The sequence below is a fragment of the Malus sylvestris genome, chromosome 6 (genome assembly GCF_916048215.2).
Source record: "Malus sylvestris chromosome 6, drMalSylv7.2, whole genome shotgun sequence".
NCBI classification, from domain to species: domain Eukaryota; kingdom Viridiplantae; phylum Streptophyta; class Magnoliopsida; order Rosales; family Rosaceae; genus Malus; species Malus sylvestris.
The window spans coordinates 8,268,877-8,286,673 of NC_062265.1; the positions used below are offsets into that span (position 1 = coordinate 8,268,877).

At 40.2% G+C, this 17,797-nt stretch overlaps 3 protein-coding genes across 3 annotated transcripts; 2 read left to right on the plus strand and 1 right to left on the minus strand.

Annotated features, from left to right (window-relative positions):
* The first annotated feature begins 287 nt into the window (after positions 1 to 287).
* LOC126626654 (E3 ubiquitin ligase PARAQUAT TOLERANCE 3-like) lies at positions 288 to 7,053 on the plus strand. Its single transcript, XM_050296030.1, has 15 exons — positions 288 to 1,258; positions 1,728 to 1,824; positions 2,051 to 2,132; positions 2,237 to 2,403; positions 2,494 to 2,567; positions 2,688 to 2,759; positions 2,862 to 3,018; positions 3,109 to 3,257; positions 3,466 to 3,633; positions 3,716 to 4,015; positions 4,200 to 4,241; positions 4,369 to 4,615; positions 4,864 to 5,016; positions 5,114 to 5,192; positions 6,017 to 7,053. The coding sequence occupies exons 1-15, from the start codon at positions 1,093 to 1,095 to the stop codon at positions 6,788 to 6,790; spliced, it is 2,727 nt and encodes a 908-aa protein (XP_050151987.1). The 5' UTR covers positions 288 to 1,092; the 3' UTR covers positions 6,791 to 7,053.
* Positions 7,054 to 9,101: 2,048 nt separating this feature from the next.
* On the plus strand, positions 9,102 to 11,290 carry LOC126626661 (60S ribosomal protein L15-1). Its single transcript, XM_050296036.1, has 4 exons — positions 9,102 to 9,264; positions 9,742 to 9,908; positions 10,518 to 10,715; positions 10,832 to 11,290. The coding sequence occupies exons 1-4, from the start codon at positions 9,261 to 9,263 to the stop codon at positions 11,075 to 11,077; spliced, it is 615 nt and encodes a 204-aa protein (XP_050151993.1). The 5' UTR covers positions 9,102 to 9,260; the 3' UTR covers positions 11,078 to 11,290.
* Positions 11,291 to 11,967: 677 nt separating this feature from the next.
* On the minus strand, positions 11,968 to 13,024 carry LOC126626660 (3-isopropylmalate dehydratase small subunit 1-like). Its single transcript, XM_050296035.1, has one exon. It carries the CDS (start codon positions 12,887 to 12,889, stop codon positions 12,131 to 12,133), a length of 759 nt encoding a protein of 252 aa, XP_050151992.1. The 5' UTR covers positions 12,890 to 13,024; the 3' UTR covers positions 11,968 to 12,130.
* Positions 13,025 to 17,797: the final 4,773 nt, after the last annotated feature.

Genomic DNA, 17,797 nt, shown 5'->3' on the forward strand with positions numbered 1-17,797 from the left:
TGATGGAATGAGGAAGGGCTGGAAGCAACACTCACTCGTTCAATTGGTTTCGTGGAACGCAAGCAATCTTGACTACTCTCCTCACAGCAGTAGGAAAAGGAAAGGGGCTTTTTCGTCAATTCACACAACCCGGTTTTACTTTGGGCACACGGATTTTCCAACGGTCACGATTTTATAAAATCCGTTTTTTACCTGGGCCAACAGCTGTCAACGGTCCGATGGGCCGTTGGGCCCACAAGGATTATCCGCAACGGAAAAGGAGAGACAGAAGATAACAAAAACCCAACCCCCTTACCACTTCAATTGCTCTCGTCTGTCTCTCGTGGTCTCTGTGGCGCTATGAAATTTCCCAAAAGCAAACCCTAGCAGTCCGGCGGTTCGTCATGATCATCAGCCTACAAAACTCGCCCTAGGGCCTGTAGATCGCTGCCACTTTCACAATTTCACGGGGAATTCTCTCCGACGGAATCTGATTTTCTCGATTTCGGTGTGTCAGAAGCTTTCTTGGAGTTCGTGCAACCCAATCAATCGGCGATTTCGAAGCGACAATCCAATCAATCAATCGACGAATCAAATCATCCGATCCGATCGAGTTTTCAACCAAGGTTTTCGGATTCTCTCAGACTCTTCCTGAAATTCGAACGCTTTGCATTGATAAGCGCAGAGAGAGGGCTTTCTTTAATTTCACCGAGATCTGTGAAATTCGATTCTGATTGCGGCGGTTGGCGGAGGAGGATTGGGTCGGCGGCGGACGGAAGGTGGAGGAGCCTAATTTAATTCCGAGCATCGCATCTGTTCGACATCGGTGCTGTGGTTGGCGGCGGCGAAGAAGCTTCGGAAAAGCTGTCAATCTGTCTCTCCATTTGCGGTGGTTTGATTGTTCGATCTCAGTAGAATAATTGAAGAAAAAAAAATGAGCTTGAACTTTTTGTACTGTTTGATTTGATAGTAGTTTTTTCTTGGCCTTGAATATAAGGCCGTATAGTTTTATCGGCCTTTGATTATCGTTCTCTTCAGGGAGATTGTTTGTTCTTGTTTGTGGTGTTATACATATTTCATATTTTGGAAGGAAAAGAAAAAAAGATATTTACCATGGCGGTGTATTATAAATTTAAGAGTGCAAAAGATTATGATTCTATTCCTATGGACGGCCCGTTCATCGCAGTTGGTATTTTGAAAGAAAAAATATATGAATCCAAGCACTTAGGGCGGGGTACTGATTACGACCTCGTCGTCACCAATGCCCAGACCAATGAAGGTTGGTTCTGATTTAGTTATTACCTTCTCAACATGTTGAAATTAATCACAGATATGTGTACTAACATGTTGTATGAGAGTGTGTTTGTCTGATTGAGTGGTGAAATCGTCGGTCTATGGTTTTGGGGATTTGTAAAATTGTCTTTTGGGGTTTTTCTCGAATAATTAAGATTAGGGGTTGCCTTGAAATTCAAGATAGAGTGACTTTGTATGGTGGTTTACTTTTGTCATTGAATGAGAAAAGTTCGACCACCACATTCTCTATGGTGAATTGAGTCAATCTGAGTGGGGACAGGTTGTGTGAGGTTGAAATCTGGGTACTTTAGGAATGGTTAATCTGACTAGAAACTTCCTAGGAATTGTGGGTTGTGATGTCGGGATTCAAATTTTGGTAGCTTTTATCCTTGCTTTCATGGATTATATCATTACAATATTTTATAGTCTTTACGAGCTATGTTTTGTAATTTCAGAGTATCTTGATGAAGCAATGTTGATTCCAAAAAATACGTCAGTTTTAATTCGCCGTGTACCTGGAAGGCCTCCAATGCCTATTGTTACTGATTCAGAGTACTATCTCAGATCCTTTAACTTCTTGTCTTTAGTTATGTTGCAAAATCCATAATCAATTTAGATGTTCTTGTGTTTAATGAATCTGTGACATGGGTAGTCCCTGTTTTGCATCTTCATTGGAGTTATGCCATGTGCTTGGATAGGGTGATTGTGTTTCTTATGACCCCTAGGGCAGATTTCAAGGGTTGGTTAAGTTAGGCTATTTTTATTTCTTTTGTTGTAGGCGAAAGATGGAAGATAAGGTGGAGTACACTGAACCAGAAAGGACTAGCTTTCTGGCGGCTGAATCATCTGCCACGAAATATGTAAGTTTTAATAGCCACTTGATCATCTTTGGTTTTAACTGTGTGCTTATGCTTTGCTTTGTCCCAGACGTTTTAGTGATCTTTTGTTTATTATGGCTTTGCAGCCTGGTGATCCAGATTGGGATGATTATGGGGATGATTTGTATGAAATTCCTGAAGTGATGACAGTGCAGACAAGTTATCAGGCTCCGGATGCGCAGCCAACTGATAAAGCTGATGAAGATAGCAAGATTAAGGCTTTAATTGACACTCCAGCCTTGGCATGGCAACAGTAAGATGCTTTCAGTTGCATTAGTGTACTGTGATATGATAATGAAAGGTTTCTGGTCACTAATGTTGGATGATCTTTGTGTTTTTGCAGCCAAGGTCCTGATGGTTTTGGTCCTGGTAGAGGTTTTGGCAGGGGTGGAAGAATGATGAATGGACGTGGTATTGGTGAGTCTCTTTAGATTATATAATTTTTATTTTTCGTAACATATCAGTGCTGATTGAATTTCTGCCTCTTTCTCTGTCAATTTTTCATAATGAAACTGATATCAATTTTCTTTGATTGAGGTCGAGGAGTAGGGGGCTTTGAGAGGAAAACACCTCCACAGGGCTATATTTGTCATAGGTGTAAGGTGCCTGGTATGTTCAAGTTTCCTTCTCCTTTTAGAAGATAACAGATGTTTTGTGATAAGTGATTAGATGAGGAAAATTCTGATATTTGGCATTTGTATGTGTGTTCAGGGCATTATATTCAGCACTGCCCTACGAATGGTGATCCAAATTTTGACGTTAAAAGAGTGAAGCCACCCACTGGAATTCCTAAGTCCATGCTGATGGCAAACCCGGATGGCTCATATAAGTTGCCAAGTGGTGATAAAGCTGTATTGAGGCCAAATGAGTAAGCTGATCTGCTGTTACAAATTTTATAGACGTATTTTCCATTTTTTTTTTCATAAAAAACTTACGATTATCTTTGATATGGAAATAGGGCTGCTTTTGAGAAAGAGATTGAAGGTTTACCATCTACGCGTTCTGTTGGTGATCTACCCCCCGAGCTACACTGCCCGTTGTGCAAAGAAGTGATGAAGGATGCTGTGCTAACGAGCAAGTGTTGCTTTAATAGCTTTTGTGATAAGTGTAAGTTATGATGTAAATTTAATTGTATAAATTTTGAACTTCTAAGGGAAGAATTTCAACTTTTATCTCTTGGGATCTTTTGTGGTTTACCCTCATCTGGGTAATTTGATGAGGCCTGTTGATATCTTATTGTGTATCCTGAATTGTCGTACCAGTATGATTTACCATATCAATTTTCTTTGTTTACAATGGCTCATATGTTAATCAGGTATCAGGAACTACATTATGTCCAAGTCAGTGTGTGTCTGTGGGGCTACAAATACACTGGCAGACGATCTACTGCCAAATAAGACACTGAGAGATACAATCAATCGCATCTTGGAGTCTGGTGGTAACAGTAGTGCTGACAATGCTGGGAGTACTTTCCAAGTTCAAGGTTTGTTTTTCAGTGGCTTACCTTATATTTCTATTTAGACTAGAACATTTTTATAATTACACTCATGATTTGTAACATTCAGATATGGAGTCTGCTCGCTGTCCACAACCCAAGATTCCTTCCCCTACAGTATCTGCTGCATCAAAAGGAGATGAAAGGCAGTTACCTCAGAATGAAGAACCTCCAAAGTTTCCTGAATCCGAAGATGACGTAAAGCCTGTTCTTCCCCAGCAGCAGATTTTAGAAAGAGTGAGAACTACAATAGTAGCTGATGCATCTGAAGCCACGCGTGAGTCAATGAGTGTGAAGGAACCAGCATCACAAGGTAGTATTCCACTGGTTGAGGAAGAAGTGCAGCAAAGGATGGCTTCTGGGGATGCAGGTAATGTAGTGGTCTGGGTATTATTGTTCTCTGGTTCTATCCTTGTGCATAAGCAAGTTCTGTGTTACCTTATTTTTTTGACATGCAGGTGTAGGATAGATGTGTTGAGTAAATTATTTTTTCTTGAAAAGAAATCTGTAGTGATCTCTTATTTTTATTTTTCTTCATTGTATCTCCGTTGCAGGAAAGAAAAGGAAAAAGAAGAAAATTCGTGTGCCTGTGAATGGTATGCCTTTTCTCTTATTTTGTTTTTGTAAACATAGAGGTTTCTATTCAAGTTATCTGCAGTAATTATAAATTTGAATTATATACATGATTTAATAGATTTTATAACACGATTACTTTCAACGCAGACATGCAATGGAGAAACCCTCAAGATCTTGCAGCCGAAAACTATATGATGCCTATGGGCCCCGCTGCTTATAATCCGTACTGGAATGGCATGCAACCTGGCATGGGCATGGAAGGATATATGACATCATATGGTGGTCCGATGCCATATATGGGTTATGGTCCCATTGACATGCCATTTGGGGGTCTTGGTCCACAGGACCCATTTGGTGCTCAAGGTTATATGATGTCCATGGTTCCGCCTCAGAGGTATGCTCATGAATTTCATAGTGAACTGGTGTGATATGTTGGTGTGTTTGTGTTATGAATTCTTTTATTCAAATTGGATATGCAAGTTAATGTTTTTTCTTTTGGAGCCTTTACACAATATTTTAGGTTTGTAGGTGGAACCATTGCCTGAAGTGTCATTTTATGGTTGCAAGTTGCAATTCAATGTTTTCCTGCCTTCCTTTCGACCCTACAACCTTATTTCGTTTTGAATCTTCAACTTCATACAGGGATCCTGCGGACTTTGGTATGGGCATGAATGGGATGAATGGGATGAATGGGATGAATGGGATGAATGGACTCCCCATCATGAGCAAAGAAGAATTTGAGGCTCGGAAAGCTGATTTGAGAAGGAAGCGTGAAAATGAAAGACAGGGTCAAAGGTAAAGATTGAATTTCAAATTGAAATTGGTTGCGTTTCCGCCATATCTATTTTAGCGTGGTTGAATAATTAATCGAGTTTCATCTTTTTTTTTTCAGCCGGGAGTTCTCCAAAGACGGGGAATACAGAAGGGAAGTTAGCAGCGGCGGCGATGGTCCTCCAATGAAATCCAAATCTGTACGTCTTTTATCGTGCCAATTTTCCTCTCTCGTTATCATTTGTTGTGTGTTGCAGCAGCTGCGTATGGTTTTTATCAGCATTTTGGCAAGCAGACACCAAGTTGGCAATAAAAAACCAATTGTGGCTGCAATTAAGATCAAAGAGTCTAGGATGTTTTATTAACCCGGTTTTCGTTTTCCTATCATTTAATTATTTTTCTTTGGTTCTTAATTTTAAATTTTACGTCATTATATTATTTGTTTTCTTGGTAATGCGTGCTCCATTTGGTCATGGGGAGATGAAATGGAGGGAACATATTCTCGTTTGGCCTTTTGTCACGGTGACCGCGAAACGGTCAATTTGGAGTTCTGTTATGGTCTGGGTTACCCTACGGCCTTGTGAATGCCGTTACTTCCAAATTATTTTTGGCAGGATCATTGATTCGGGAGTACCGAAAACGTTTCTGGAAATTGTTGGTGGAAAATTCGATCACTTCCGAAAACCCCTTGGTTGTCACTTTTTATTAAAATTTTGTAAAGTTAGTAATGCTTCTCCTCCTCCCAAACCCCCAAAAACTCATTTCCATTCTAGATTTGACCAATTGCCCATTCTACCTCCCTTGCGTTCTTGACAACCCATCTTTGTCTTATGTAGAGTGCCGTGTTTAACGAAAGTCAGATAAAATCCTCCAAATTTTAATCGGGCAATGCAATTTGATGGACCTGAAATAATTACCCCCACCACCCATAAAAAGGGACGTAAAATGGGAACGGTTTGGTAAATTTTGTTGGAAATTACTACAATGGTGGACTTATTGGGTTCATTCTTATTTGTTGGTGCAGAAGTCGTTGGCCCGATCACCAAGCCCAGACTATCCTAATCAGCACCGCCGTCACCGACGCGAGAAGCAATCTCCAGAACGCAGGCCCTCACGTGACCCACGTGACCTTGAGCCACAGCCGCCTCCCCGTCCTCCAAAGAGAAAATCCGAGCAGCACCACCACGACAAGGAACGCGAGCGGGACCGAGATCGAGAACGCGAGAGGGAGCACGACCATGAAGAGGATCATCACCGCCAGAAACGACACCGTTCTGAGTCCTCCTCGGCCAAACCTTCCGCCCAAACGACAGCATCGGCGAAACCTGCCTCCTCTGCAGCATCAGCTGCTGCGGCAGAAGCGGCGGCCGCGGCGGAGCGGAAGCACAAGGCAAGCGTGTTCTCTCGCATAAGCTTTCCCGAGGGAGAAGTGAGCAAGAAGCGGAAGGCCTCTTCTTCCTCCACTGCTTCTGCCACCGCTCCTTCTCCGGCGGCGGAGGATACCAAACCGTCGGCGCATCACCATCACAAGGAGTCGTCGTCGTCGTCCTTGGCGAATGGGTTCTACGACGAGTACAAGTCGTCGTCGACGGCCAAGGCTGCGAGCAGCGGAACTGGAAGCAGAAAGACTATGATCAGTGCTGCTTCCATGGAGTACGAGTCGAGCGACGACGATCGGCACTTCAAGAGGAAGCCGTCGAGGTACGAGGCGTCACCGCCGCAGGCCGCCGAGCAGGAAGAGCCCTCCGGGCACTCGAGAGGAGGCAGGGATCGGGATCGGGATCGCAGGCAGAGATAGATAGCATTTTGGGTAACGCCGAAGTTTTCTTTCTCCGAGAACGACATCGTTCGGCCCCACTCACTTAATATGTTGGTGTTGGGCCTTTTGAGGCGCTGGGTGTAGTACTGTATTTGTAAAGAAGCCCAATCGGGAGTTGTTTCGGGGGCCGAATGTATGTTTTCGTTTTTTGGTTGATGCTTGATATTTCATATCCCATGTTTTTTGCGTATCTTAAAACCCAAAAATTACAAATATAAATAAAAATACTCAGTCTTGATGTTCCTGATTGCCTCTTGGTTTTTGCTATTTTATTTTATGATTAATGTGAACCTTCAAACTCATTTGATTAAAACAACTAACACCATTTGAGGAGTCATTTTGGTGATAAAAGTAGTTTGTGCCTGTTAATACTCAAAATTTGGAGGTCAACGAAGACAAATATGGTTGGCCTTTGGTGGGCTCGGGATAAAGACTATATGAAATTGACAACAAAGTTTAAGTGCACCCTTAAAAATTGGGCTATGTCGGCTGTAGTGCTCTGTTTATATTAGGTATAGGTTACAAGATGAGTTGCTCGGTTATATCGTCCTCCTTTTGTCCTCTTGTGCCTCCCTTAAATAGGCCTTCAATGGGTCCCAAAATCCCTAGGTTCTCCAGTATTCCACTGCTCTAGCATAAAAATCTTAACACGTAAACTTAACTCGCTGATGACTTCTCTTCATTTAGTCAACACAGAGAGATGAGATGGAGTGGCACTTTCTCAGAACTAGGCGCAAGGTTTTCTCAGGCAACATGTACCGAGTACTTCCCTTAGTCTTATGTAGTTGAGGAACCGCCTACCCAAATGCTTGCTCTGACAACCTTTATGTCTTCATAGACTTCTTCTATTGCTAATGGCCAAACACGTGACTTGGAGTTGACATCTGAGTAAGTTTGTCCATAGGGCTTCGTGTTACAAAGTTGTCAGTTTGCTAACTTGCCTCAAGAGGTCAAAAGCTACTTTTTGAATAGGTGCTCGCCAACCTTGCGTTAGCAATGCCTATAACACTATTGTTGTTAGAAAAATAAAAATTGAAATGAGTACAACAAATGGCCAACTAGGAATATCGGACAACAAAACGCTAGATAAAACATACACTTAAGGAAATGATTTTCAGTCTCTTATCCCCTTGTACTATTTCTTTTGTTTATAGCTACATAATTTTGTTTTCTTCCGATTTGTAGCTACATAATTGAATATATAAACAATGAATGAAGGGAGAGAAACAAACAAGGAAAGGAAGAAATACAAAAGGAGAGTGTATGAACCATGGCCATTTTCTAATTACAACAACAAAAAGCATAGTGAACACACAAAACTAAGAGAGGGGAACGTCTACATACTATTCTTTATCATGGAGTTGAGTTCATGTTTAATCTTAATGATGTAGGCTATTGTTGTTTGTGAGACTTTTGTTCACTTTAGTTTTGCTTCTTTAGTCGTGTTAGTTTTGTTAGTGTCTTAATTGCGTTGTTTAAGTCCATTTAACCGAAAATTAAGAGCTCGTTTGGATGTGCTTTTAAAATGACTAAAAATACTTTGGGTGAAAATGTTTTTGGAACCAATCCTTAGTAAAAATGCAAGTAAACTTTGGAAAATCACTTAAAGTGTTTTCGAGAAGAATCACTATAACTGGTGCTTATTGTAGAAAGCACATTAAGTGCCTTTGAAACCAAAAAGTATTTTCTCTAAAAGCACTTTCAGTCATTTTAAAAGTATATATAAACGAGCTTTAAGCTTAAGCTGTTTGAAAAATTATCAGACAACCTTAACGGCATCGGAATGAGAAGAAGCTGTGATGACCTTGGGTTCCTCCGTCTCGAGACAACGAGATGGTTGAGAAAGGCGCGAATGGCAGAAGAGTCAATGGCGATGTCCGGATTGTAGTCAAAATTGACAAAGCAAAACCGTAGAGAAAAAATATTGAAGAAGCAGAACCGCAAAGAAGAAAGAAGAAAAACGACGAAGAAGCAGAATTGCAGAGAAGAAAGAAGAATTGAAGAAGAAACAAAATCACAGGAAGAAAGAAGAAGAAGAAATGTGTTGCGGGAAGATTTAGATGAAAGGAATCCAAAGATGAAATGTTTTTGGATTTCAAAAGCATTTGTAATCTGGATTGATTCCGGAAATATGTTTACCAAAAGCATCTCTAAAAGCACTTTCAAAAGTCCAATAGAGGAAAAGCCCTTGAGTTGCTGGGCCACATTAAAATAAAGAAAATCCGGTGAAAAACCGAGAAACATGATGTCGTTTAGCAAGCTACGACACATCGTATTTCTGAAGACATTCTAGGGTTTCAGAAAAACAATGGACGGCTCAGATTGGAAATCCCGATCCTTTCCAGCACTATAAAGCCTAGTTTTCACCGCAAAACCTCACTCTCTGTTTGGAAAAACCCTAGCCCCGTCCGCCGAGCCCTGCGCGTCGTAGCTCATTTCTGATCCGACCATGGGTACTCCTCTCTCTCTCTCTCTCTCTCTCTCTCTCTCTAGATTCATCTCCGTTTTCGTACGCAGATTCATGCTTGGTTATATAGACATTGAAACTAAGGGTGAATCTGTTTTCCATGCGATTGGTTATGAAATACTCATATTTGCCAATATATTAACGTTGTAATTTTCTTTAAATCTTTTTGGAGCATTGTGTTTAGGGTCTGTTTTGTTGTTAAATCTTAGTACTGAGCTTATATGTTAGTAATAATTTCACTTTTACTGATAGTTTATAAGTAAACGGATGCCTAATTTTGCAAATTTACAAGTTATCGTGAACTGGGTTTGGTTTTTGCTTGACGGTCATCTTGTAGGAAATGCGCCACATTTTCACGGTTTAAATGAATTCACAAGTTTGATTATTACATGATTAATGGTGGTTTAATGATTTCTGTCAAATTCAGTTGTATAACATGTTGTTTCGTTTTGGGGACATTTAGGAGCCTACAAGTACGTGTCCGAGATATGGAGGAAGAAGCAGTCCGATGTGATGAGGTTCCTCCAGAGGGTCCGCTGCTGGGAGTATCGCCAACATCCCTCGATTGTCCGAGTCACAAGACCCACACGCCCTGATAAGGCACGTCGTTTGGGTTACAAGGCCAAGCAGGTAGTGATAATTTCATTAGCCGTTGTCAAATTAAATTTTCTACGTCTATGTCTAAGTAAATAGGCATTTATCTGATGCATAATGTATGTTGATATTTGACTCTTTGAAATGATTATAATGGCTGTGTCTGGAAGGTTTCTGTCTTATCTGATGCATATTTAGTCATCTTTCAGTTTCGGTTTACACCATTGCTTAATGATTCATGTCAGTGTTTATTGAGCATGCATGCTGTCTCTAGTACATTGCTTTGCCTTTGTTGTGCATCAGTTAATTTAATTCAGAGTATCCACTGGTTAAGCAGCATTCTGATGCCTAAGCATTTTGCCTATAAAAGCTGTTTTTTCAATCATCGAATGCTTCCTGGGACTGGCTATACTAAACCAAATAATTGATCTTCCACTGAGCGAGTTCTATTTATGGCTCTTGCTTTTTTGCCTCGATTCAATATATTGAGCTATTGTAGTCTGTCTTGGATTTTGTTTCCTTTGTCTTTTAATTTATAAACATTAATTTGTTATCTGTTGGAATGCACCTTTGGTTTGCTGGTCCCCATCCATGTTTGATGTAATTAAGTGATTTGGCTGATGGTTCTAGTAAAACTTGTTTCAGGGTTATGTTGTTTACCGTGTCCGTGTGAGGCGTGGTGGTCGCAAGAGGCCTGTTTCCAAGGGTATTGTATATGGAAAGCCCACAAACCAGGGTGTGACACAACTCAAGTTCCAGCGTAGCAAGAGGTCTGTTGCTGAGGAGCGTGCAGGGCGCAAGTTGGGAGGCCTCAGGGTTCTCAACTCATACTGGCTCAATGAGGTTTGTGATTCAGTTTCAACTTTTACTCATGTACTTGAGTTAGTTAGATTGGGGCTTGGTGTTAGTTTGATTTTGCGGAGTCTTGCTTACAATTTCTCTGCAATATGTGGATGCAGGATTCGACCTACAAGTACTTTGAGGTTATCTTGGTTGATGTTGCTCACAATGCTATCAGGAATGACCCAAGAATCAACTGGCTTTGCAACCCTGTTCACAAGCACAGAGAGCTTCGTGGTCTTACTTCTGCTGGAAAGAAATACAGGGGTCTTCGTGGAAAGGGACATCTGTACCACAAGAACCGACCTTCTCGCAGAGCAACCTGGAAGAGAAACACCACCCTTTCACTCCGTCGTTACCGTTGATTTCGGTCATGTTGCCTTATGCTTGGTTGTTATGTGCGTACCTTCAGGAAGACGATATATGTTATGCGTTTGAAATTTTGGCAGTCGAAGACTTCAATCGTGTTTAATTTGAATGATTTTACGGTTTATTTGAAAGTCTTTTGGGACAGTATTTCCCTTATTTAATGTGCCGGACTCCTTTGATGTGTTTAAAGTAGTAGTTGTTTTGGTAAATATTTTCATGTCGGGTGATATGAGTTAAATATCGATTGATTCGGTGAAAGCTCTAGCGAGATGCGTTTACCGTACGAGCTTGATTTCTATTATTTGGCTTTCGAACTCGAAAGGAGGATAAGAAACACATACTTTGTTTGAATGTTCATTTACTTGGAAGTTATGTTCGAACTGGCATTAGACTGATGCTTGGATCAATAGCGCTGGATTAATCCAAGTTATCCACCAGTTTGCATCAGAATCTTCTTATTGCAACACATGCCAGATTGAGGAGAGCAATTCAAAAGATTTGGTTCACTGTTGCGTTCCTGTACAAATAAAATAATGATGTTTGCAAGTTTTTCAATATAATGGATGTCGGTGAACTTGTTCTATGTAAATTCCTAAGATTTAGAGGTCCGGTGCTCTGTATTCTGAGATTTACGTTTTGCGCACAGTAAATTAAAGAAAATAAAGCGCCGATATCAGTATTTAGGGCTGGTTTGATGTTGCTGTGTTTTGAAAAAAAAAAGCTGATTTTGCTGTGCTGTGAGAATAAGCTCATTTTTGCTGCTTCACGTTTTTAATTTTTTTTTCATCTAAAACTGTAATAATAAGATGTTTTTAAATGTTTACCGAACACCATTTTTCAAAAATTGAAAACAAAGGTTAAAAATGAAATGAATATCAGATCGCTGTTATAAACTCAATTCTTAATTTATTATTCAAGATCATAAATTCATAATACACCAGCCAAGCCACCATTAACCTTAATCACCATACAAAAAGAAAACCCAAATTACAAATTACAAATTACTCAGATAATTAAAAACCCTACATTTTCAAAGTCACACATAAAATCTAACAAGTCAAAGTAGGAATCATCCCAGCCTCCCTCGCATAAGCAAAGATCCCACCAGCCCTAATCACGGGGCCCGCGTCCCCGATCGGCTTCAACGTGTACTCCTTCCCCGTCGTGTGATTGATCAGACGGCTCTCGCTCAACTCAATGCTCACCACATCCCCCGTCTTGCACTCCTCGCAAACCCTACCCTCCGATTCCAGCGGGTACACCTCCCCCGTCGCCACCGAGTTCCTGAAGAAGATCCGCGCGTACGACTCCGCTACCACCGCCGCCACTCCCGCCGCTCCCAGCGCCACCGGCGCGTGCTCCCGCGACGACCCGCACCCGAAGTTGGCGCCCCCGATTATGATCGAGTACTTCGACCTGGTCTCTCCCGGATCCACGAAGCGCGTTGAGTAGGAGCCGGGGAGGCCGCAGAGCGCGTAAGACCCGAGCTTCTCGTACTCGGAGGGGTTGGAGGGGACCAGGGTTAGGTACTCGGCGGGGATGATCTGGTCGGTGTCTATGTTGTCGCTGACGACGTAGCAGAGGCCGTGGAATGTGGTGGATGGGGTTGGGGAGGCGGCTGCGCGTGTGGTGAAGGTGGCGCGTGAGATTGGGATTTGGGATTGGGGGGCGTGGGTGAGGGGTTTGATGGGGATGGGGGATAGGGTTGGGAATTTGAGAAAGTTAGGTGTAGACAGAGAGGGTTTGTGGGAGGAGGAGGTGGTGAAGCTAGGGTTTGGAGACAGAGAGAGAGTGGCGGCGCCGGCCATTGTGTCGTTGGAAGTTTGCTCAAAACAGAGGAAGGACACGAGGAAACGAAAGGGCTTTTGTCTGTTTCAACTTTTAAGTAGTAAAGGGTGGCTGAACGACACTAAAGATGTTGTCGTTTGATGTGGGGAAGAGGCAAATTGGGAGTTGAATTGCTCACTCTTTTTAATCTTTCTTGCCATGCCTTGTTGAATTGGGTGCATTTTTGTTCGTTGTTATAAATTATTGTGTGTGCCCATCATCATTTTTAAAGCTTGATATGTGTGTATTAATATAATCATGATTAAATAATATATTTTTAATTTTTTTATATCATTATGAGGAGAGAGATACAATTTGGCAACTATTTTTTATATGGAGTTTTAACGAAACACTCCTGGTACTGTTCACTTTTAACGAAAAACCACATTTTTACCCTTTTACTATTCACTACACTTTTTTTTGTTGACTTTTTTCATTAAAATTAAAGTTTTTTTTTAGTTTTCCTTTTTTTATATTTATCTTTGCTTTTGTTAGCTGCATCTTTAAACAATGCGGCTTTAAGAGAGAGCAATAGGAGCCATTGCATAGGGCCCTAATTGAACAGGGACTCCCGATGGATTGATGTCTCGTAAAACAATCCATGAACTTGACACTACTAAACTATCGCATACTCAAGGCGTGACAATTGCCATATAGATTCAAGTTCCAAACGGACAATCCATGGACTTGGACATAACAATTTTAATATGCCTCATACTTGAAGCATGATAAGCGTATAGGTCGCAATAATTCAACTCCCCAGAAGTGGGGACTAAAAATCTAAGCTTTATAACGCTCTAGAGGAGGTTATGATCCAAATTCTTCAAACAATTCATCTAATAAGAGATGATTGTCTTAGAAGAGACAATGTAGAGCTCCTAAAGAGCACCCCCACGAGTAAAGGCTTCTACAATCGGTTGACCAAAATGAGGATCCCAAATTGCATGAGCAATAGGTCTTACATGTAAAAGATCATGTACCCATGCCTCAAAATTTTCTTGCCAAGCTACATGTAACAGATTTCCAGAAGTCCATAGAAAAATTATTGCCAATTGCCTGAAATGAGAAGCAAAAATATTCTGATAAAGACGTCCCTCAGTAATAACATCACACTCTCGAAGTCATATGCGGTAGCAATACCAAACCAAATACGATGAGTAGTGAGGTGTTGAGCTAAGCCTTGGCTAAACTCAAAAGGTTACAAGTCGCCTAATGATGTTGAACCCAGAAGGTTACATATGGGCATTATAATATAGTGAAGTCCACTTGCATGATATGACACAATGTTCCTAGTTGAAACTTGAAATTGCAATGCATTCGTAACACATGATTTCCCATTGTGAAACTTATTCATTTCAATCGAGAATTATATATTATATAAAGGTTTCTAAAATGCCCGAAGCATATCTCCATAAGTAATTCCCTCAAGTATACAAGCAAATTACTCTGTATAAATTGCAAAGGAGAATGTGTCATGAAGTGTAGAAAATTTCTAAAGGATTCAAATTGCTTGAAGCAAGTCCTGGAAGGGTAAAACACAAATTGTGTACTTAATACCAATAGATGGTATAAATTGCGTTCGTGAGTATTTTCATTATAATATTGTTGCAACAAACTAAATGTCTTGCAAGAGTTGATATTAGATTGAGGCTCAAATGATTATGGTATTAAAGAACCATATGGATTGAAGATCATGAGTTGAACACTCAAATGATTAACCAATATTCAGTCACTAAGAAGTATTATTCATCCTCATGACTCATGAGCGATTTGATAATTGATACTTGGTCAGGAAATACCATATCTAAGTGAAGTATGTGCCGTCATGTATTTAGCAAAATACATTGAATAAGATATTACATTTCTTGGGAAGCACAATACCAACATGTAGGTATTGGAATGAAATGAAGTTGATCATTTGTTATTTCTGGGAAATTATAGACAAGTGTTTGTTCTATTCCAAAGAACTCACTATTAGCCATGGTTTTATTGGGTAAGAAAAATCTGAATCTCTCTCTAGCCTGCATACAAATAGCTCACAAAAAGGATTTGCATTTACATATAGAAATAGATTGATCCTACCACAATCAATGAAGCAAACATTTGTTGTTATATCTTCATATCTCTCCGAAATACATATCTCCAAAGTTTTCACTTCAGAAGTTCAAGAATTGCATCGACATGCATTTGCACGATGACAAGCTAGTTAATCCAGGTTTATTAAAATTAGGGGGAGCATCTTAGAATATGCTACATTGGCCATATGAGCAAAATATATTTTTGTTTCCTTTAGACCATCCATTCATCTCATGAGTAATTATTGAAGAAGTTCTAAGGAGACAGTCAATCGAAGATTTTTCATCTCTTAAGTTATTGTTGGAGAAGTTCTAAAGAGATAGTCAATAAAAAATATGTGACCATCAAAGGTGGAGTGTTGTAAATATGGATGACCACGTGTCTTCCATCTATTATTTGGTTGAGTGGATGACCCTACCTTTACAAAATTGTCATAGAAAGTGTCTTGGTAGGTTTGTTAGGTTGAAAGACGCTTTACCTATTAAACAATCATCCAACCAAGAAAGGAAAAAACATGGCAAGAGAAGAGGGAAGAAAGACAGAACGGGATGCCGAAGAAAAACATCAATTAGTTATACCAGGGCTAGAGAGAACGCAAGAAATAGTGAGAGTTATTTTGCACTTCTATTATTGCCTCGAGGACGTAGGTACACTTCCCGAACTCGTAAATATTGTATTTTATTTACTTTATATTTCATTGCACACATATCCTCAATCTAACACCCTAAAATAAAGTGTGATATAAAAACGAAATGAATCACATTTTATATCTTGAACCTTTTGTTCATCAAAATTCTTTAATACTAATTGTAAAATGAAGTATTAAAAAAACAACATTGGTAACAAATAAATCCCTCAGCCAGCCTTAACTGCAATTCTCATTCCTTATCCACAGTAATCCATAACACCACACGATCATTCCAAGTGTCATACAATTTCATAAGATGTTCTTTTGATTTGCATCTTTCGTACCCTTCTCCGTCCACACCCGCCACACGGAACAATGGGTTGCCATATTTGAAAACTGTAGAATGAAAAAACAAAACTAATTAAGAAATAGTATGAAAATAATAATTAAAATGTATAGCTAGTAGATGTATGTATTTCATCAAGTTTGGCGAGAAAATTAAGAACTCGTTCGATAACTATTTCGTTTTTTTGTGGTAGAAGAAAACATACAAGGTAAATGAGGAATGCACAACGAAAAATAACATAAAATTAAAACTGGAAACAAAAAAATAAAAAATTCTTTTAAGTTGTTTATCTCCCACTATGTATTCAGCTCCATGGACTTGTTCACTCTGTAAAAACAAGCACAGAGCCCCAATTCCAATGACTGCTCAAACTGAACTTCTTCTCCCAAACATCTTTCGTACTGCCTTGGATTTTGTTGGTTTGGTTTGGTATTTTCATTTTGTATGAAATGAAATGTCTGTAAATAGATACTAAATCAGACAAAGAGCCAAAAAAAGAGCAAATAAACTCATTAAAGATAGACCCCTTGATTATGGGAATGACAAAAATATTATAAAATTGGCTCTCCGTGATATCTGCAATATTTTCAGGTCGGCTTCATACCATATACAGTGTTTCCCCCAAATTCTAGGGATTAGAGATTTGTTTCATGCACCGAATCCAAATTCTAGGGATTAGAGATTGGGTTCCTCGAAAGGAGAAGATGTTTGGATCAAAACTTGAACTTTGGGCTCAAGAAAGGAGTTGGCCCAAAAGGAGGCCCGAAAGGGAAGATAGCCGAAGCCCAGTCAAAGCCCAGAAGGCAGGAGCAGGCCTTTTCTGACTTGGTGCAGTTCATGAAGACCACTTGCTTACCTACCCAAAGGCCAAGTGGTGTAGACTGATCAGTTACACAGCCAATAAAGTACTTTATGGTGGCATTACATGTAAAATAGCTGATGAGTCATCACCCTCAAACCGCATTCGGGCAAAGCTGCTGCTACCAAAGGTCCAGCCGAGTTGTCTATATAAGAAGAAAGAAAATCAAGGATTAAGGACACTCAATCAAACAAACAAATGCAAGCACAAACTCTGCTCAAAGCCTGATTTACCTTCAAAACAAAGCTGTAGTCAGCCTTCATCCCTTTCGGGATAAACCTCCATCCCTTTCGGGATAACCCTCTCTTCAACCTTTTGTAATAGCTCTGCTACCTTGTTAAACCTTGCTGTAGTATCGATTCATCTTTTGTAATCTCTCTCTCTCTACCCCTCTAAAGCTTCCAGACCTTTGACAAAATTACAAAGATAGGAACCTGCAAGATGAGCAACCTTACCCGATAAGGTTTAACCTTGCCCGACCTTCTTTGCTTTAGTCTTGTCTTTTCAATATGTTGTATACTTCCAGTTATATGCAAGTTATTTCTAGCAACATGACTATTAAAAAGCTTTCTCAGCACTTGAATCCGATTTGAATATATTGTCAGTGTTCAAACTAGATCCAAGTCCTAAGCCCTCGGGCATGTAAATCTGATCAGTTAAAAGTCATTGGCCTCAAGGCATAAAAAAGAACTTTATGTGGACTTAACCCATCCACGACAATCCTTGATAAACGAGAAGTCCGAAGTTACTTGGGGCGCAAGTAATCAACCTACCTTCTAGTTTTCTTTCTATTAGATCATGATTACCATAGAACGCTTGGGTATGGAATGGATTCTAATGGGAAGCCTCAAGGCCTACACCTAAGGCCCCACAAAGGCATCCATTTGGATTCATTCCATTCGGCGATCTAAAGAGTCTAAGTATAAGAATGAACTCTGATAGGAAGCCTCAAGGCCTATACCTAAGGCGCCACAAAGACA